The sequence below is a fragment of the Gadus macrocephalus genome, chromosome 4 (genome assembly GCF_031168955.1).
Source record: "Gadus macrocephalus chromosome 4, ASM3116895v1".
NCBI lineage: Eukaryota > Metazoa > Chordata > Actinopteri > Gadiformes > Gadidae > Gadus > Gadus macrocephalus.
This window is the reverse complement of record NC_082385.1, coordinates 34,599,150-34,621,201: the sequence shown is the minus strand read 5'-3', so window position 1 is coordinate 34,621,201 and position 22,052 is coordinate 34,599,150. Positions and strand designations below refer to the sequence as shown.

General features: G+C 41.7%; 2 protein-coding genes and 1 long non-coding RNA gene across 5 annotated transcripts in view; 1 reads left to right on the top strand and 2 right to left on the bottom strand.

The window, feature by feature from the left end:
- Nucleotides 1-31: 31 nt before the first annotated feature.
- Nucleotides 32-14,280, bottom strand: cd59 (CD59 molecule (CD59 blood group)). Of its 3 annotated transcripts, XR_009525528.1 has the most exons (6): nt 7,383-7,507; nt 6,821-6,884; nt 5,705-5,806; nt 4,037-4,110; nt 751-1,401; nt 32-715 (listed from the first exon to the last, which is right to left on the bottom strand). XR_009525528.1 is itself a non-coding variant. In XM_060050975.1 (5 exons), the coding sequence occupies exons 2-5, from the start codon at nt 6,873-6,875 to the stop codon at nt 1,279-1,281; spliced, it is 354 nt and encodes a 117-aa protein (XP_059906958.1). In that variant the 5' UTR covers nt 6,876-6,884; nt 14,215-14,280; the 3' UTR covers nt 32-1,278. The 3 variants fall into 3 exon arrangements, 2 of the variants coding, with proteins under 2 accessions (XP_059906958.1, XP_059906957.1); XM_060050975.1 differs by lacking the exon at nt 7,383-7,507 and adding an exon at nt 14,215-14,280 and having other exon boundaries at nt 32-1,401; XM_060050974.1 differs by having other exon boundaries at nt 32-1,401.
- On the top strand, nt 10,620-20,848 carry psmc3 (proteasome 26S subunit, ATPase 3). The gene is made up of 12 exons (XM_060050973.1): nt 10,620-10,774; nt 11,716-11,796; nt 12,680-12,805; nt 12,961-13,065; nt 13,553-13,615; nt 15,100-15,237; nt 15,395-15,538; nt 16,039-16,187; nt 16,849-16,945; nt 17,522-17,667; nt 19,363-19,444; nt 20,496-20,848. The coding sequence occupies exons 1-12, from the start codon at nt 10,733-10,735 to the stop codon at nt 20,604-20,606; spliced, it is 1,284 nt and encodes a 427-aa protein (XP_059906956.1). The 5' UTR covers nt 10,620-10,732; the 3' UTR covers nt 20,607-20,848.
- A 1,184-nt stretch (nt 20,849-22,032) lies between these two features.
- Nucleotides 22,033-22,052, bottom strand: part of LOC132456576 (uncharacterized) — a 1,226-nt gene continuing 1,206 nt past the window's right edge. Inside the window, exon 2 of the long non-coding RNA XR_009525530.1 lies at nt 22,033-22,052. This exon is cut by the window's right edge and continues 180 nt beyond it. This is a non-coding gene — a long non-coding RNA (uncharacterized LOC132456576).

Genomic DNA, 22,052 nt, shown 5'->3' with positions numbered 1-22,052 from the left:
ACATGTATCATAATAATCCAAAGCAGTCCTGTTTGATACATTATTAATCTTTATTATCATAACAAGCCCTAATTTAAACAGTGCATACATCTTAATGTTGATAACTGGCCTTCTGTAACACAATACTTATCTTAGTAATCATAAAAAAACAATTGTATAATTTCATGGGGACTGAAACCAGCTCCTCAAACTGGTTTATGGGGACTGAAAGCAGCTCCTCAAACTGGTTTATGGGGACAAAAACCAGCCCCTCAAACTGGTTCATGGGGACTGAAACCAGCTCCTCAAACTGGTGCCCAGATGATATTTCCACTTTGTTATGACGGAACAAACGGTTACCAGTTGCACTTAACGGAAATGTTTATTATGCCGTTATCAATAATGGTGCTTTGTGTTACAGTTCCACATGTTCTCCATCCTCCCTTTATCAATAGAGACCATGGATTAAATCAATACATTTTTCAATCAATACTTTCAGGACCTCCGAGACCTGCCCACAGGGTGAGGGTGAAGCGGTTAGAGCACTCAGTACAACTTGGTGTTAGCATGGATCTTATGTCCGCTGCATGTCTTTATGGGTCAGGGCTAGCTCAGCACTCGGGTTAGCATCACCGTAGGTCAAGGCTTACCCTTGGTTAGCCTCCTCTAAGGTTGAGCCTCCCCCCAAGGTAAGGCTTACCCTAACCCTTAGCCTCACCCCAAGTCAAGACTTACCCTAACCCTTAGCCTCACCCCAAGTCAAGGCTTTACCCCCTAGGGTAAGGCAAGGCTAACCCTAGCCCTTAGTTAGCCTCCCCTAGGGTAAGGCAAGGCTAACCCTAGCCCTTTGTTAGCCTGCCCCTAGGGTAAGGCAAGGCTAACCCTAGCCCTTAGTTAGCCTGCCCCTAGGATAAGGTAAGACTACCCCTAGCCCTTAGTTAGCCTGCCCCTAGGATAAGGTAAGGCTAGCCCTTAGTTAGCCTGCCCCTAGGATAAGGTAAGGCTAACCCTAGCCCTTAGTTAGCCTGCCCCTAGGATAAGGTAAGACTACCCCTAGCCCTTAGTTAGCCTGCCCCTAGGATAAGGTAAGGCTAGCCCTTAGTTAGCCTGCCCCTAGGATAAGGTAAGGCTAACCCTAGCCCTTAGTTAGCCTGCCCTAGGTGTGATATTGCTGTATTTCTATTGGTTAGCTGTGCATTTGAATGGTTTCATACTGGTGTGTGTTTGTGTAAATGTGTGTGGATGTGTGTTTGTGTGAATGTGTGTCTGTACTGGTATTTGTTTGTGTCGTTTAATCTCTCAGTGCATACACCACCAGATCACAGCCAGAGAGGCCAATAAACCAATCAGAGAGCTCGCTGAAGAGGAGGGGGCGGAGTTGCACAGATCAGAGTTGCAGCACTTGAAGGTGAAACTGGAAACCTTGAACACAAAATCAGCTTAATCAATACTTATATAATACATAAATATATGTATATAATAAATACATACATATATAATAAATACATATATAATATATATAATAAATACATATATCGTAAATAAATATATAATATATAATAAACACATATATAATATATATAATTAATACAAATAATATGTCTTAATGCTTTATAGATGTGTCTTCATGCTTTATAGATGTGTCCTAATGCTTTATAGATGTGTCTTAATGCTTTATAGATGTGTATGCATGCTTTATAGATGTGTCTTAATGCTTTATAGATGTGTCTTAATGCTTTATAGATGTGTCTTTATAGATGTGTCTTAATGCTTTATAGATGTGTCTTTATAGATGTGTCTTCATGCTTTATAGATGTGTCTTAATGCTTTATAGATGTGTCTTTATAGATGTGTCTTCATGCTTTATAGATGTGTCTTAATGCTTTATAGATGTGTCTTTATAGATGTGTCTTCATGCTTTATAGATGTGTCTTCATGCTTTATAGATGTGTCTTCATGCTTTATAGATGTGTCTTAATGCTTTATAGATGTGTCTTAATGCTTTATAGATGTGTCTTCATGCTTTATAGATGTGTCTTCATGCTTTATAGATGTGTCTTCATGCTTTATAGATGTGTCTTCATGCTTTATAGATGTGTCTTTATAGATGTGTCTTCATGCTTTATAGATGTGTCTTAATGCTTTATAGATGTGTCTTTATAGATGTGTCTTAATGCTTTATAGATGTGTCTTCATGCTTTATAGATGTGTCTTAATGCTTTATAGATGTGTCTTCATGCTTTATAGATGTGTCTTAATGCTTTATAGATGTGTCTTCATGCTTTATAGATGTGTCTTCATGCTTTATAGATGTGTTTTCATGCTTTATAGATGTGTCTTAATGCTTTATAGATGTGTCTTAATGCTTTATAGATGTGTCTTTATAGATGCGTCTTCATGCTTTATAGATGTGTCTTAATGCTTTATAGATGTGTCTTCATGCTTTATAGATGTGTATTCATGCTTTATAGATGTGTCTTCATGCTTTATAGATGTGTCTTCATGCTTTATAGATGTGTCTTAATGCTTTATAGATGTGTCTTCATGCTTTATAGCTGTGTATACATGCTTTATAGATGTGTCCTAATGCTTTATAGATGTGTCCTAATGCTTTATAGATGTGTCTTAATGCTTTATAGATGTATCTTAATGCTTTATAGATGTGTCTTAATGCTTTATAGGTGTGTATTCATGCTTTATAGATGTGTCTTAATGCTTTATAGAGTGTTATTAATGCTATAAGTGTCTTCATGCTTTATAGATGTGTCTTAATACTTTATAGATGTGTGTACATGCTTTATAGATGTGTCTTAATGCTGTATAGATGTGTCTTTATAGATGTGTCTTCATGCTTTATAGATGTGTCTTAATGCTTTATAGATGTGTCTTAATGCTTTATAGATGTGTCTTCATGCTTTATAGATGTGTCTTCATGCTTTATAGATGTGTCTTAATGCTTTATAGATGTGTCTTAACGCTTTATAGATGTGTCTTTATAGATGTGTCTTCATGCTTTATAGATGTGTCTTAATGCTTTATAGATGTGTCTTTATAGATGTGTCTTAATGCTTTATAGATGTGTCTTTATAGATGTGTCTTCATGCTTTATAGATGTGTCTTAATGCTTTATAGATGTGTCTTTATAGATGTGTCTTAATGCTTTATAGATGTGTCTTTATAGATGTGTCTTCATGCTTTATAGATGTGTCTTAATGCTTTATAGATGTGTCTTTATAGATGTGTCTTAATGCTTTATAGATGTGTCTTTATAGATGTGTCTTCATGCTTTATAGATGTGTCTTAATGCTTTATAGATGTGTCTTTATAGATGTGTCTTAATGCTTTATAGATGTGTATTCATGCTTTATAGATGTGTCTTCATGCTTTATACATGTGTCTTAATGCTTTATAGATGTGTCTTAATGCTTTATAGAGTATATTAATGAGGCTTTATACATGTGTCTTCATGCTTTATAGAGTATATTAATGAGGCTTTATACATGTGTCTTCATGCTTTATAGAGTATATTAATGAGGCTTAATACATGTGTCTTAATGCTTTATAGATGTGTCTTAATGCTTTATAGAGTATATTAATGAGGCTTTATAGAGTATATTAATGAGGCTTTATACATGTGTCTTCATGCTTTATAGAGTATATTAATGAGGCTTTATACATGTGTCTTCATCCTTTATAGAGTATATTAATGAGGCTTTATACATGTGTCTTCATGCTTTATAGAGTATATTAATGAGGCTTTATACATGTGTCTTCATGCTTTATAGAGTATATTAATGAGGCTTTATACATGTGTCTTCATGCTTTATAGAGTATATTAATGAGGCTTTATACATGTGTCTTCATGCTTTATAGAGTATATTAATGAGGCTTTATACATGTGTCTTCATGCTTTATAGAGTATATTAATGAGGCTTTATACATGTGTCTTCATGCTTTATAGAGTATATTAATGAGGCTTTATACATGTGTCTTCATGCTTTATAGAGTATATTAATGAGGCTTTATACATGTGTCTTAGTGTTAGGCGCACACTGACCTGAGGGAACATCTGTCCCAGCCGACTGTATTCACAGTCTGAGTACTTGAGACACTGCCGGTACGTTTGACCACCTTAAGAAGATAACCCCAATAATTAACACTTGATAAATGAACACATAATCCATAATAACACATAATATAATAATGCAAAACACGTACAAATATGACAACCAATATGATGACCCGTGCTAATAACCCTAACCCTGTAACCAAGGCGGCCTTAATGCCCGGGCGTACCTGGGCTGAAGCCGAGGGGCTACGACCATCAGCGCCTAGCCTGAGCTGCAGTAGTATTTATCTTTTTATTCTGAATCATGATAGGTCCTCCGATCGGCGTAGGCCCAGAACAACGTGTTATTTTGTTTGGGGCCTACAAAGATCAGAGGCCTATCATGAGGCAGGAAAATACAAATAAAAATCACAATGCTTTGTAATTGGTTGAATTTTCTGTCCATCAATTGATGCAAATTTTTTGGCGTGAAGGTTGCCGTGGCCAAAGTGTCAAAAAAAAGAGAAAAAGTTCGAGAGTGGCGCGCAAAAACGAAGACTACGAAGGGAGAATGAGATCGAGATGAAGAATTATTGAAAAAAAATCCCGAAACTATTTTATACCTGTAAATGAAGAAGGCAAGTCGAGCTCATCAACGAGTGGCAACAGTGTATAATTAAGCAATAGATCACGCCAGGCTGTGGTATGTGCTCATTATACCACTGTTAAGGGGCCTTGTCCGGCCCCGACGCGCAGCGGAGGGCCGGCGACCCCCTTCACAGTGGCATAATGAGCACATGCCACTGACTGAAGTGATCTATTGCTTTTATACAACGGTTACTGTTATGGCGAAACGAAAGTCATAGACGCACTACATTAAAAAACAACAAGAAAGTCAAAGTAGCCGTTTTATTAAAGACTACCAAAAAGTAGTCCCTCCTGGCTGCCGCTATGCATCGACGGTCGCTATGCAACACACTTTAGCGTCCCTCCGAGAGAAGGCTCCGATAGAGCGGTTCGCCGGCAATTTATCCTGTGGAGCAGTTCACTCGCCGATTTTAGACTTCAGTGAACTGTGCTATTGCTTTTATACAACTGTTAAAATTATGGCAAAATGACTTCACACACACACACTAGTAAAAATACGGTTGTATTCTTTAACACTTTGCACTTCAAGGCGCGGAGTGATACTTTCACAAAATGATTGGGCGTCATAGCAGTTATGTATACGCTCATTATACAACAGTTAGGAACCAATCAGATCGCTGGATTGAGGCCCCCCGTTGTATAATAAACGATATTCATATAGCTGTATAATAGCACATATTATACTAATAGATGATATAATAATACATAACACTAGTATAATATAATGTTAAAGCCACAAGCACCATTTATCGGCGCCAAACCTTTTAAAGATGTTACGACGGATAACCCTTAACTTTTAGTTAAGGTTTGATTAGCTGACCATGTGTCAAAGGGTTAAGGACTCATGCGTGTTCTAAGTTGACTTTGATTTCATCTTTAACAGGCACGAGTACGTTTTCAACGAGTACACTAGTACTGAATATAATGATACGTAATATAAGAATATGGAAAGGCTCTCCAATATAGTAAATGATCAGAACCAATTACAACGGATTTACCGGTACTCCAACTAGACAGACAGACAGATACCTCTCTCGGTGAGGGTGAGACAGGCGTCGTCATAGCTACAGTCTCGTTGTTTAGAGCAGCTGGCCGTGTAGTCCTTACAGCTGTAGCAGCGAATAGCTGAACCTGAAAACACACAAATACTATCAATACACTTATATTATTACTACAGTCATACTATCAATACTTATATTATTACTACAGTCATACTATCAATACACTTATGTTATTACTACAGTCATACTATCAACACACTTATATTATTACTACAGTCATACTATCAATACACTTATATTATTACTACAGTCATACTATCAATACACTTATATTATTACTACAGTCATACTATCAATACACTTATATTATTACTACAGTCATACTATCAATACACTTATATTATTACTACAGTCATACTATCAATACACTTATATTATTACTACAGTCATACTATCAATACACTTATATTATTACTACAGTCATACTATCAATACACTTATATTATTACTACAGTCATACTATCAATACACTTATATTATTACTACAGTCATACTATCAATACACTTATATTATTACTACAGTCATACTATCAATACACTTATATTACTACAGTTATACTATCAATACTTATATTATTACTACAGTCATACTATCAATACACTTCTGTTAGAACTACATTATTACTACGGTTATACTATCAAAACTTTACTATATCTAACATACTCTACTAAATCTAAAATACTATACTAAATCGAATTTACTCGCCTACTCTACTATTCTAACCCTACTATACTAATCTAACGTACTACACTAACTATACTATACTAACCTACTATACTAACCTTAACCCTACTATACTAATCTAACGTACTACACTAACCTACAATACTAACCTAATGTACTACACTAACTATACTATACTAACCCTACTATACTAATCTAGTGTACTACACCAACTATACTAACCTTAACCCTGCTATACTAATCTAACGTACTACACTAACCCTGCTATACTAATCTAACGTACTACACTAACTATACTAACCCTACTATACTAAATATACCGTACTATACTTATCTAACGTACTATACTAATCTGACCTACCATACTAACCCTAACCCTACTATACTCATCTGACCTACCCAGTCCAGCCAGAGTGCAGCTGATCAGCAGACAGATCCCGACTGTGCGATTCATCTTCACACACTGAATAGAGGAACACACACACTACACACATCAGGTAACACACACTGAATAGAGGAACACACACACTACACACATCAGGTAACACACACTGAATAGAGGAACACACACACTACACACATCAGGTAACACACACTGAATAGAGGAACACACACACTACACACATCAGGTAACACACACTGAATAGAGGAACACACACTACACACATCAGGTAACACACACTGAATAGAGGAACACACTCTACACACATCAGGTAACACACACACACTATACATCAGCAAACACACACACTACACATCAGCAAACACACACACACACTACTACTACCATTACTGTGATATCCAGCATTTAAGCGAGGAGCCATTCTCCACCTCCCCCTCTGGCCTCGGACACACCTCGCCCTCTGGCCAGACACACCTCGCCCTCTGGCACACCTCGCCCTCTGGCCAGACACACCTCCCACTCAGGCTGCTGTCGGTTGAGATGTTAGTAAGAACTCACCAACAGACGGAGAGAGGGCAGAGAACTGGAGCCTGAGGGAACGACAGTCCTCACTGACAGTAGTCCTCACTGCCCATCCACCCCTACACACAGGAGCAGGGGGGACGGGGAGGGAGGAGGGAGGAGGGAGGAGAGGGGGTGGGAGGAGGGAGGAGACGGGGTGGGAGGAGCATAAAGAGAACGAGCAAGGGTGTCCAAGAACCTGACCAATGAACACTCCTTGGTGACCATCGACCTCTCCACAGTAAAACCCTGACCCTGACCCTAACCCTGACCCTAACCCTGATCCCTTAGTGTACATGTGTGGGTGTTTCCGTGTGTTTAGTGTGTGTGGCGTGTACGTGTGTTTGGTGTGTGTGTGTGTGTGTGGTTGTTGTGTACGTGTGTTTAGTGTGTGTGTGTGTCTTTCCGTGTTTGTGTGTTTAGTGAACGTGTGTTTGTGTTTGTGTGTACGTGTGTGTGTACGAGTGTGTGTGTGTGTGTATGCGCGTCTTCATGATAACCTTGTTAGAAGGGTTCACTGATCTGAGGAGGACAATGTCCTCGATGATGTCATAGGCTCCACCCACCCTGTCCTCAGCAGGGTCGCCACGACAACAGAACCTCAGTCTCCGCTCATCAGATAGAGGAGGGGGCGGAGCCAGAGACAGAGGAGACGAGAGGAACAACAGAGAGCTCTGAACCGCTGGAACAAAGAACAGAGAGCAGCCAACCACTAGTCGACCCTAACCCTAATAACTAACCCTAACCCAACCACTAGTCCCTAACCCTAATAACTAACCCCAACCCAACCACTAGTCACTAACCCTAACCCTAATAACTAACCCCAACCCAACCACTAGTCACTAACCCTAACCCTAATAACTAACCCTAACCCAACCACTAGTCACTAACCCTAACCCTAATAACCCTAACCATAACCATAATAAATCACCCTAACCCTAACCTTAACCCATACTAGTTAGGCTCCTAATAACCCTAACCCACTAGTTAGGCTCCTGCTAACTCTAAAGAGCTGCTTTAGAGAGTGTAGTTCTGGTTCTACCATGTTTAGATGGTGTAATTCTGGTCTCTCATGTTGTAGGTGGTGTAGAGGGTGTAGTTCTGGTTCCATCATGTTTGAGGTGGTGTAGAAGGTGTAGTTCTGGTTCTATCATGTTTTAGGTGGTGTAGAGGGTGAAGTACTGGTTCTATCATGTTTAAGGTGGTGTAGATGGTGTAGTTCTGGTTCTATCCTGTTTTAGAGGGTGTAGTTCTGGTTCTATCATGTTGCAGGTGGTGTAGAGAGTGTAGTTCTGTTTCTGCCATGTTTTAGATGGTGTAGTTCTGGTTCCATCATGTTTTAGGTGGTGTAGTTCTGGTTCCATCATGTTTTAGGGGGTGTAGAGGGTGAAGTACTGGTTCTATCATGTTTAAGGTGGTGTAGATGGTGTAGTTCTGGTTCTATCCTGTTTTAGAGGGTGTAGTTCTGGTTCTATCATGTTGCAGGTGGTGTAGAGGGTGTAGTTCTGTTTCTGCCATGTTTTAGATGGTGTAGTTCTGGTTCCATCATGTTTTAGGTGGTGTAGTTCTGGTTCTGTCATGTTTTAGGTGGTGTAGTTCTGGTTATATCGATATAACCAGAACTACACCACCTAAAACATGATAGAACCAGAACTACAACATCTAAAACGGGATCCCGTTTTAGATGTTGTAGTTCTGGTTCTATCATGTTTTAGGTATTGTAGTTCTAGTTCTATCCTGTTTTAGATGGTGTATTTCTGGTTCTGCCATGTTTTAGGTGGTGTAGAGGGTGTAGTTCTGGTTCTATCATGTTTTAGGTATTGTAGTTCTAGTTCTATCCTGTTTTAGGTGGTGTAGAGGGTGTAGTTCTGGTTCTATCATGTTTTAGGTATTGTAGTTCTAGTTCTATCATGTTTTAGGTGGTGTAGAGGGTGTAGTTCTGGTTCTATCCGGTTTTAGATGTTGTAGTTCTGGTTCTATCCTGTTTTAGATGGTGTATTTCTGGTTCTGCCATGTTTTAGGTGGTGTAGAGGGTGTAGTTCTGGTTCTATCATGTTTTAGGTATTGTAGTTCTAGTTCTATCCTGTTTTAGGTGGTGTAGAGGGTGTAGTTCTGGTTCTATCATGTTTTAGGTATTGTAGTTCTAGTTCTATCATGTTTTAGGTGGTGTAGAGGGTGTAGTTCTGGTTCTATCCGGTTTTAGATGTTGTAGTTCTGGTTCTATCCTGTTTTAGATGGTGTATTTCTGGTTCTGCCATGTTTTAGGTGGTGTAGAGGGTGTAGTTCTGGTTCTATCCGGTTTTAGAGGGTGTAGTTCTAGTTCTATCCTGTTTTAGGTGGTGTAGTTCTAGTTCTATCATGTTTTAGGTGGTGTAGTTCTAGTTCTATCATGTTTTAGGTGGTGTAGTTCTAGTTCTATCATGTTTTAGGTGGTGTAGTTCTAGTTCTATCATGTTTTAGATGTTGTAGTTCTGGTTCTATCATGTTTTAGGTGGTGTAGTTCTAGTTCTATCATGTTTTAGATGTGGTTCTGTCATGTTTTAGGTGGTGTAGAGGGTGTAGTTCTGGTTCTATCACTCATTTCCCGTGAGAATCACGCATTTCATCGGCTTCGTTTCATCTTAGATTGACAAACACCACCGTGATCGATCAGTTGAATGTTCACACTGGGAACGGACTGTGAATGTTCAGAACAGGAACCAATGAGACAGCTGTCACATGTTCTCCACCAGGGCTCTGGTCGCAGCCAAAGGTTTCTAGAGACCGTCAAGATGGCGGGCCTGGAGCCTGCTTCAAGTGGGAGCCTCCCCAGACACAAACAAGGCCTCAAAAAGGCCACAAGCAAGTACAATAAGGCACACATCACTTAAGGACGGACACTAGGGTCCCGATTTGGGATTTTAGTGTATAAATGGTTAAACTTTATTTGTATGTATTTTCATTTTTTGGGAACTTCATAAAACAGTTTAGAAATCATTGCCATGGTTACATGACCTGTTGTGACAAAAATGGCTGCTCCCCCTGTTGGCTATTTGTCGCAAGCGACACTTCTGCATTATTAGCTGAATGTAGTGTGGGGATGTTACATTTATTTTTGCTGTTTGGGTTTCTCATTTTTTTTCATATTTTAGGTGGTGTAGAGGGTGTAGTTCTGGTTGTATCATGTTTTAGGTGGTGTAGTTCTGGTTCTATCGTGTTTTAGGTGGTGTATAGGGTGTGGTTCTAGTTCTATCGTGTTTTTGGTGGTGTATAGTGTGTTATACTGGTTCCGGCCGCTAGTTTCGCTGTCAGACGCGGAGGTGGATTTCATCCCTTAAAGAAAAAACGAAGGAGAGAAGTAAAGCAAGATGGCGTCTCTCCATGACAAGTCGGTTTGGGACGAAGTGGAGGTAGGATTAAACTAATAACCCAAATATCATCATCTAATCTTATCAAACATCATACTACTGTCTTTATTAACCCGAACTAACCCTGATTATTAGACATAACGAGATGGAAGTAATAAAACTAATAACCCTAAATATCATAACCATTATTACACATCATACTACTGTCTTTATTATCCTAACTAAAGATAATACTATATATCTTTAATACATCATCATCTCATCTTATTAGACATCACAATACTGTCTTCATTAACCCCAACTAACCCTGCTTATTAGACATAACGAGGGGGAGGGAAGATAATACGATATATCTATTATCATGTAACCATAACATATCATATTGCCTTTACTAAATATAACCAACTGAAGGTAAAACATAAATGTTGTTCCTAATTATAGGGTGAGGGGTTATAATTCAGAAACAGCATTAATGATATGATTAAAGAGTCATGATTCTTAAACATCATTAATGACGATATGATTAAAGAGTTATGATTCTTAAACATCATTAATGACGATATGATTAAAGAGTTATCATTTTTAAATATCATTAATGATCAGATTAAAGAGTTATCATTCTTAAACGTCATTAAAACCAATAAAGTAACGTAAATCCTTCTTAAGTTGCTTAAAAGCTCTCTTTTTATATTTCACGTCAAGTTAAACCATCAACGTAACATTCATAATATGAATATATTAGATGAATCTGGAAGTATCAGTTGTTTTTAGATGAGTTGGGGCTTTACCCTATTTCATTTTATACAGTGTTTTTGACCACATTCGTGGTTATATTTGTAACATTTGTAAAATTGTTTCATTTGTTTTATTATGGTATAGTTGAGAATGTTTTTAAGATGTATTGTATACAACTGTTATGACAGGATTTATCTTGTTCTATTTAATATTGTTAAATATGTCTAATATTACTTTCTGGGCTCTAGGATGGCATAGGAGAGGATGTTTTGAAAATGTCGACTGAAGAAGTCGTTCAGCGATCGCGTTTGCTGGACAGCGAGATAAAGGTTTCTAATCTCTTAAATACTTGTTCTATCTATCTATATGCAACATTGTTTGATTACTAATAACTCTATTTCGACTTAAAGGTATGTTTACATGTACTCTCTATTTAAACCTGATGGTTCGTGGGTTTTCTGATGTTTTCTCCATCATAATGTCTCCTCTAAATATGAACTGATGGATAGATAGTATTACACTAGACCTCTTTCTTAGAGTTCTGCTAAAATAATATACACTATTAGTATATGCTACACATGAACCTCCTAAGATGACGCAATTTGATTAGTTCGCTATCTCGGGATATAATACCCCATGATTGAGATCTCAAACTCGGGATATTGTTTTCATCGTCGTCTCGTCACGCTACTGAAACCAAATAAACAGCTAATAAAAACAAAATAGATCCCGGCAAAAAGTGTTATCTTGTTTATTTTTGTAGTATTCACGTGTAGTATATACTAAAACAATAATTCACCTCAGGCTCCGTGAAAAGTGGGGAATAGCCCCGAGACCCTCGGCCCCACTATTCACGCAGCCGTCGCAGATTAATTATTAAGTATGGACAGTTTGGACACGCATGTTGTCATGGGATTCCAATCTTATTAGAACAAATTTAGGAATATACGATTATATTTATACAAGTCCCTAGATGCCATTAGACCCACCACAGCTTTAGTTTGAGTAGAGAGGCACTCAGAAACACTGGTTGTGTTTTAAGTGTGATGATGTGTGTTTAACGTGTGATAACGTGTTTAACGTGTGATAACGTGTGTTTAACGTGTGATAAAGTGTGTTTAACGTGTGTTTAACATGTGAGACATGTGTTTTATGTGTGATAACGCGTGTTTGACGTGTGAGACATGTGATAACGTGTGTTCCTGGTTCCAGATCATGAAGAGTGAGGTACTTAGAGTGACTCATGAGCTCCAGGCCATGAAGGACAAAATCAAAGAAAACACAGAAAAGATCAAAGTGAACAAGACGCTGCCCTACCTGGTGTCCAACGTCATTGAGGTAAACTAACTATAACTAGTACTAACCTGTACTATACATGTTAACTACACACTAACCTACACATGTCAACTAGACCCTACCCTACACATGTGACCTCCACCCTAACCTCCACATGTTAACTATACCCTAACCTACCCGTGTGACCTCCTAACTAGCTGTTGGACGTGGACCCTAACGACATGGAGGAGGACGGGGCCAACATCGACCTGGACGCCCAGAGGAAAGGGAAGTGTGCCGTCATCAAGACCTCCACCCGCCAGGTAGCTTTACGCTATTAACTAGTATCCTGCTAAAACACTACTACACCGTTAGCATCCTGCTAAAACACTGCTACGCTGTTAGCCTCTGTTAGCATCCTGATAAAACACTGCTACACTGTTAGCCTCTGTTAGCATCGTGGTAAAACACTGCTATCCTGGTAAAGTAGCACTACGCTACCACTGTGTTAGCGTCATGGTAAAGTAGCACTTTGCTACCACTGTGTTAGCATCATGGTAAAGTAGCACTATGCTACCACTGTGTTAGCGTCATGGTAAAGTAGCACTACGCTACCACTGTGTTAGCGTCATGGTAAAGTAGCACTATGCTACCACTGTGTTAGCATCATGGTAAAGTAGCACTTTGCTACCACTGTGTTAGCATCATGGTAAAGTAGCACTATGCTACCACTGTGTTAGCGTCATGGTAAAGTAGCACTACGCTACCAGTCTTAGCGCCATGGTAAGTTTCACTTCCTGTCTGTTTCAGACCTACTTCCTGCCTGTTATCGGTCTGGTCGACGCAGAGAAACTGAAACCAGGAGATCTGGTGGTAAGATATGAACATGTAACAATCACCCTGATTCTCTTTCAAGTAGATTATCACTTTTTTGTTCGGAAACTACATAATATACTTAAGTTACGTATGTACACTCATCTTACTCCCAAAATACACCAATCACATTCCCATCAGCATTCAAGTATATTCCAAAGAAAACAACCTATAAACAAACTGTTTCTCAAAAGCTTTTGCATTAATTTGATAATGTATCAGTAACTTCAAACCAAACACAGCTTTCATGCACCATACGTTGTTTCCCTTTACCCTTCCCCCAAGTCTCAGAGTCCAGCACCCAAAACCCCAAAAGTCCATAAACACCAAAAAGTATTCCGCCAAAAACACGCAAAAATAGTCCACTAGCAATGCATTGCACAAAAACAGTAGAAAAATGGAGGGATCTCACTGGCAAAGTAGGCTCAAACAAACATACTCCACCAAGATTTTCTCCATTAAGTAAGTACTTTTACTCCAAGGTCGATCTCTTAAGGTTTGTCTGGTTAGCGTGGGGTTTTATGATTCCAGCATCACTGCATTCCCAAACTCACCACCCACCTCTCCTGGTCCACACCAAACATTTCTCCTTTGCTCACCTGCTTCCTGGTTCCTGTCCGTGACTCCTCCCCTTGGCCTCTGAGGTCACCGTGCTTAAAGTCCCAGTAACCCTTTTGTCATAACGGCAAAATCACATGTAGCCTGCATTATAGGGCTTTTAGACATCGGCAAACACACACAAAACCAATTAACAAGTAGCCCAAAACATTATTAACCTAGCAAGGATTTAAAACATTATGCTAACTGGGCACTTTCATTCGCATACAATTTGTATATATATTCAAACACTTATAAAGTTATGTGGCTGTGTCACAAACATGTTAACTATGATCTCTATGAGTGGTTAGTTAACCCTAACACTAAGATATGAAAATGTTAACTATGATGTCTATGAGTGGTTAGTTAACCCTAACACTAAGATATGAACATGTTAACTATGATGTCTATGAGTGGTTAGTTAACCCTAACACTAAGATATGAACATGTTAACTATGATGTCTATGAGTGGTTAGTTAACCCTAACACTAAGATATGAACATGTTAACTATGATGTCTATGAGTGGTTAGTTAACCCTAACACTAAGATATGAACATGTTAACTATGATCTCTATGAGTGGTTAGTTAACCCTAACACTAAGATATGAACATGTTAACTATGATGTCTATGAGTGGTTAGTTAACCCTAACACTAAGATATGAACATGTTAACTATGATCTCTATGAGTGGTTAGTTAACCCTAACACTAAGATATGAACATGTTAACTATGATCTCTATGAGTGGTTAGTTAACCCTAACACTCAGATATGAACATGTTAACTATGATCTCTGAGTGGTTAGTTAACCCTAACACTAACATATTTACCTATGATCCCTATGAGTGGTTAGATATGAACATGTTAACTGATCCCTGTGACCGTCAGGGCGTGAACAAAGACTCGTACCTGGTCCTGGAGACGCTGCCCACTGAGTACGACTCCCGGGTCAAAGCCATGGAGGTGGACGAGAGGCCCACGGAGCAGTACAGCGACATAGGGGGCCTGGACAAGCAGATACAGGAGGTAGGGCTGTCCGCCTGTCTAATGATGAACCCTAACCAATAAGGACATGTTCCCTGACCCTCATCATGACCTTTGACCCTGAGCTCCGACCCTTGACCATGACCCTCACCCGACCCTGACCCTAACTAACCCGTACGTTGGTCTCCTGGTGCTGTAGCTGGTCGAGGCCATCGTTCTACCCATGAACCATAAGGAGAAGTTTGAGAACTTGGGGATCCAGCCACCCAAAGGAGTCCTGATGTACGGACCCCCAGGCACGGGGAAGACCCTGCTGGCCAGAGCCTGCGCTGCGCAGACCAAGGTACCCCGACCTGTGACCTCTGGACCCTATGCATGACCTCTGTCCCCTAACCAAGGGGGTTCCAGATAGTTGGCTTTTATCTACTAGTCTACATGTCTCTGGTTGGCTAGGCTAAGCTAGGCTACATGTCTCTGGTTGGCTAGGCTAAGCTAGGCTACATGTCTCTGGTTGGCTAGGCTAAGCTAGGCTACATGTCTCTGGTTGGCTAGGCTAAGCTAGTCCACATGTCTGGTTGGCTAGGCTAAGCTAGTCCACATGTCTCTGGTTGGCTAGGCTAAGTTAGTCTACGTGTCTCTGGTTGGCTAGGATAAGCTAGTCTACATGTCTGGTTGGCTAGGCTAAGCTAGTCTACATGTCTCTGGTTGGCTAGGCTAAGCTAGTCCACATGTCTGGTTGGCTAGGCTAAGCTAGTCCACATGTCTCTGGTTGGCTAGGCTAAGCTAGTCCACATGTCTCTGTTTGGCTAGGCTAAGCTAGTCTACGTGTCTCCGGTTGGCTAGGCTACGTTCCTGAAGCTAGCTGGGCCTCAGCTAGTGCAGATGTTTATTGGAGACGGAGCCAAGCTGGTGAGGGACGCCTTCGCTCTGGCTAAGGAGAAAGCTCCGTCCATCATCTTCATCGACGAGCTGGACGCCATCGGCACCAAACGGTAACCCTAACCTCGACCCTAACCCTGACCCTAACCTCGACCCTAACCCTGACCCTAACCTCAACCCTAACCCTAACCTCGACCCTAACCTCGACCCTAACCCTGACCCTAACCTCGACCCTAACCCTGACCCTAACCTCGACCCTAACCCTGACCCTAACCCTGACCTCGACCCTAACCCCGACCCTAACCCTGACCTCGACCCTAACCCCGACCCTAACCTCGACCCTAACCCCGACCCTAACCTCGACCCTAACCTCGACCCTAACCCCGACCCTAACCCTGACCCTAACCCTGACCCTAACCCCGACCCTAACCTCGACCCTAACCCTGACCCTAACCTCGACCCTAACCCTAACCCTGACCCTAACCTCGACCCTAACCCTGACCCTAACCCTGACCCTGACCTCGACCCTAACCCTGACCCTAACCCTGACCTCGACCCTAACCCTGACCCTAACCCTGACCCTAACCTCGACCCTAACCCTGACCCTAACCTCGACCCTAACCTCGACCCTAACCCTTTATATTAAACACTTTACTAACCCTTTATATTAAACACTTTACTAACCCTTTATATTAAACACTATAGGCCTACTAACCCTTTATATTAAACACTATAAACACTATGCTAACCCTTTATATGAACACTCTCCTGTAGGTTCGACAGTGAGAAGGCTGGAGACCGAGAGGTTCAGAGGACGATGCTGGAACTCCTCAACCAGCTGGATGGATTCCAGCCCAACATGCAGGTCAAGGTGAGGCTTAACCAACTAACTTACTAACTATAACTATTGTTATTGATATGACGACCAATATGCAGGTCAAGGTTCATCAGTTATATTAATACCATATCTCTATGAGTCTGATATCTACCACCATATCTCTATGAGTCTGATATCTACCACCATATCTCTATGAGTCTGACATCTACCACCATATATCTATGAGTGTAATATCTACCACTGTATCTCTATGAGTCTAATATCTATTTGGTTGCCTAGCGATGACTTGGCGCTGGTGTGGTGGTTGCCTAGCGATGACTTAGCGCTGGTGTGGTGGTTGCCTAGCGATGACTTAGCGCTGGTGTGGTGGTTGCCTAGCGATGACTTGGCGCTGATGTGGTGGTTGCCTAGCGATGACTTAGCGCTGGTGTGGTGGTTGCCTAGCGATGACTTAACGCTGGTGTGGTGGTTGCCTAGCGATGACTTGGCGCTGGTGTGGTGGTTGCCTAGCGATGACTTGGCGCTGGTGTGGTGGTTGCCTAGCGATGACTTAGCGCTGGTGTGGTGGTTGCCTAGCGATGACTTAGCGCTGGTGTGGTGGTTGCCTAGGTGATCGCAGCGACCAATCGCGTGGACATCCTGGACCCGGCGCTGCTGCGATCCGGACGCCTCGACCGCAAGATCGAGTTCCCGGCGCCCAACGAGGAGGCCCGCGCCCGCATCATGCAGATCCACTCCAGGAAGATGAACGTCAGGTAACCAGCACTAACCAGCAGCACTAACCAGCAGCACTAACCAGCAGCACTTACCAGCAGCACTAACCAGCAGCACTAACCACTAGCACTAACCACTAGCACTAACCAGCACTAACCAGCAGCACTCACCAGCAGCACTAACCAGCAGCACTAACCAGAAGCACTAACCACTGGTACTAATCAGCAGCACTAACCACTAGCACTAACCACTAGCCACTAGCACTAACCACTAGCACTAACCATTAGCACTAACCACTAGCACTAACCATTAGCACTAACCACTAGCACTAACCACCAGTACTAACCACCAGTACTAACCACTAGCACTAACCACTAACCACTAGCACTAACCACTAGCACTAACCACTAGCACTAACCACCAGTACTTACCACCAGTACTTACCACTAGCACTAACCACTAGCACTAACCACTAGCCACTAGCACTAACCACTAGCACTAACCACTAGCACTAACCACTAGCACTAACCACTAGCACTAACCACTAGCACTAACCACTAGCACTAACCATTAGCACTAACCACTAGCACTAACCATTAGCACTAACCACCAGTACTAACCACTAGCACTAACCACTAACCATTAGCACTAACCACTAGCACTAACCACTAGCACTAACCACCAGTACTAACCACTAGCACTAACCACTAACCATTAGCACTAACCACTAGCACTAACCACTAGCACTAACCACCAGTACTAACCACTAGCACTAACCACTAGCACTAACCACTAGCACTAACCACTAGCACTAACCACCAGTACTTACCACCAGTACTTACCACTAGCACTAACCACTAGCACCAACCACTAGCACCAACCACTAGCACTAACCATTAGCACTAACCACTAGCACTAATCAGCAGCACTCACCAGCAGCACTCACCAGCAGCACTCACTAATACTAGCCATTGTATTTATTGATCTGTTGTTTATTAATCCGTTGTTTATTGATCCGTTGTTTATTGATCCGTTGTTTATCGATCCGTTGTGTTTATTGATCTGTTGTTTATTGATCCGTTGTGTTTATTGATCCGTTGTTTATTGATCCGCTGTTTATTGATCCGTTGTGTTTATTGATCCGTTGTTTATTGATCCGTTGTTTATCAATCCGTTGTGTTTATTGATCCGTTGTTTATTGATCCGTTGTTTATCAATCCGTTGTGTTTATTGATCCGCTGTTTATTGATCCGTTGTGTTTATTGATCCGTTGTTTATTGATCCGTTGTTTATCGATCCGTTGTGTTTATTGATCCGTTGTTTATTGATCCGTTGTTTATCAATCCGTTGTGTTTATCGATCTGTTGTTTATTGATGTTGTTTATCGATCTGTTGTTTATCGACCTGTTGTTTATTGATCTGTTGTGTTTATTGATCCATTGTTTTTATTGATCGGTTGTTTATCGATCTGTTGTTTATTGATCTGTTGTTTATCGATCCGTTGTGTTTATTGATCTGTTGTGTTTATTGATCCATTGTGTTTATCGATCTGTTGTGTTTATTGATCAGTTGTTTATCGATCCGTTGTGTTTATTGATCTGTTGTGTTTATTGATCCATTGTGTTTATCGATCTGTTGTGTTTATTGATCTGTTGGGTTTATTGATCTGTTGTGTTTATTGATCCATTGTTTTTATCGATCGGTTGTTTATCGATCTGTTGTTTATTGATCCACAGTCCGGATGTGAACTATGAGGAGTTGGCTCGCTGCACCGACGACTTCAATGGAGCCCAGTGTAAAGCTGTGTGTGTGGAGGCGGTGAGCACCTACCCTACCTAACCCTAATCCTAACCCTACCTAACCCTAACCCTACCAATGGAGCCCAGTGTAAAGCTGTGTGTGTGGAGGCGGTGAGCACCTAGCCTACCTAACCCTACCCCATACCCTACCTAACCCTAACCCTACCTAACCCAATGGAGCCCAGTGTAAAGCTGTGTGTGTGGAGGCGGTGAGCACCTACCCTACCTAACCCTACCCCATACCCTACCTAACCCTAACCCTACCTAACCCAATGGAGCCCAGTGTAAAGCTGTGTGTGTGGAGGCGGTGAGCACCTAGCCTACCTAACCCTACCTAACCCTAACCCTACCAATGGAGCCCAGTGTAAAGCTGTGTGTGTGGAGGCGGTGAGCACCTAGCCTACCTAACCCTAACCCTAACCCTACCAATGGAGCCCAGTGTAAAGCTGTGTGTGTGGAGGCGGTGAGCACCTAGCCTACCTAACCCTAACCCTAACCCTACCTAACCCTAACCCTACCTAACCCTACCCCATACCCTACCTAACCCGAACCCTACCTAACCCTAACCCTACCTAACCCTAACCCTACCAATGGAGCCCAGTGTAAAGCTGTGTGTGTGGAGGCGGTGAGCACCTAGCCTACCTAACCCTAATCCTAACCCTACCTAACCCTAACCCTACCTAACCCTAACCCCATCCCTACCTAACCCTAATCCTTACCCTACCTAACCCGAACCCTACCTAACCCTTACCCTACCTAACCCGAACCCTACCTGACCCTTACCCTACCTAACCCTAACCCTACCTAACCCATACCCTACCTAACCCATACCCTACCTAACCCGAACCCTACCTAACCCTAACCTTACCTAACCCGAACCCTACCTGACCCTTACCCTACCTAACCCGAACCCTACCTGACCCTACCTAACCCTTACCCTACCTGACCCCTACCTAACCAGAACTAACCCTACCTAGCCCTAGCCCTAACCGACCCGTACCTTTAGCTGTCTATATATATATATATTTGTGTGTGTCAGTCCGTAACAACCGTGTGATTCCCTCGGTCAGGGGATGATCGCGTTGCGGCGCGGAGCCACGGAGCTCAACCACGAGGACTACATGGAGGGCATCCTGGAGGTCCAGGCCAAGAAGAAGGCCAACCTGCAGTACTACGCCTGAGGACTACATGGAGGGCATCCTGGAGGTCCAGGCCAAGAAGAAGGCCAACCTGCAGTACTACGCCTGAGGACTACATGGAGGGCATCCTGGAGGTCCAGGCCAAGAAGAAGGCCAACCTGCAGTACTACGCCTGAGGACTACATGGAGGGGATCCTGGAGGTCCAGGCCAAGAAGAAGGCCAACCTGCAGTACTACGCCTGAGGCTACAGGCCTCACTGGGATTAAAGGGCTTTTCTATGAAACGCGTCACTTCATTACTTTACGTACTTAGTTGTACCGGTTATCGGGTGGATACCCTGACACCTTCAACCAGGACGTGAACAGTACATAAAGGCTGAGAGTTAAGGTTAGCCTAAACTAGAGCCTGACCGATATAGAATTTTTAAGGCCGATACCGATACGAATATTTCGTGATTTAAAAATCTGATATGCCGATATATATATATATTAAAAAAAAATCCAGAAACGCGCAACAAAACAAACACATTTCCCTAACATTGGTTATTTGTAGTTATCCTTTAAATCCTTTTCACTCTCAGCTAACACGTAACAACAGCAAAACTGGACATGGTAGTCATGAATTAAGTCATGCTTATCGACTTTAGAGAATTGATGGGGATGTTCTTTTAATTGTTATTCAAGCAATGTATGTCTCGTGACAGTTGCCAACTTACCATGAACACACTTGCACACATGAACAACACCGATGATCTCCGTCGATCTCCGTCATTGACTCTGCCTAACTCTGGCTGAGTCAGCGGGTTTGGGGCGTTGGAGCGCCCCAAACCCGGGGGCTAAATGAATTTATTTTTTTATATAATCATTTATCGGCCATTCTAAATGCCGATACCGAATAGTTTGAAAAATGGCTAATATCGGCCGATATCGGGCTCTAGCCTAAACCCCCGGGTTAGGGTTGGACTAACGCTACCCCGGGTAGGGACGGGATTGGGCCTTTACCCCCGGGTTAGGGTTGGACTAATAATCCCTTAGCTCTACCAAAACCTCCACCTAAACCCTACCCCTACCCCTTACCCCTCGACCCTACCCCTACGAAATGGGACAACCCTCCAAGACCCAGTTACAGTACCTCATTAGCAGTCGCTGACGGGGTTTTGATCTGTATTTCCATATAATTTGTTTTATCTTTTGATACAACATCTGTCTCTGTGATTGTACTGTATAGTTTGAATGTCTTAGGAATGCAACCTTACACACATGGAAAAGCACGGTATGATTAGATAAGATTATGATTCATGCTCACAATCTGTGAGAAAATGCAGTGTTGCACTTTATTTTGGATCAAACATTATACAAGATCAACATAATATATAAAACCAGAATAAACATAGATCTTGAGGTAGTATGCCATCCATGTAAAACATAAATATATCATGCAAACAAGAACAATTTTTGCACATTAGAAAAAGGCATCAACCAGCACAT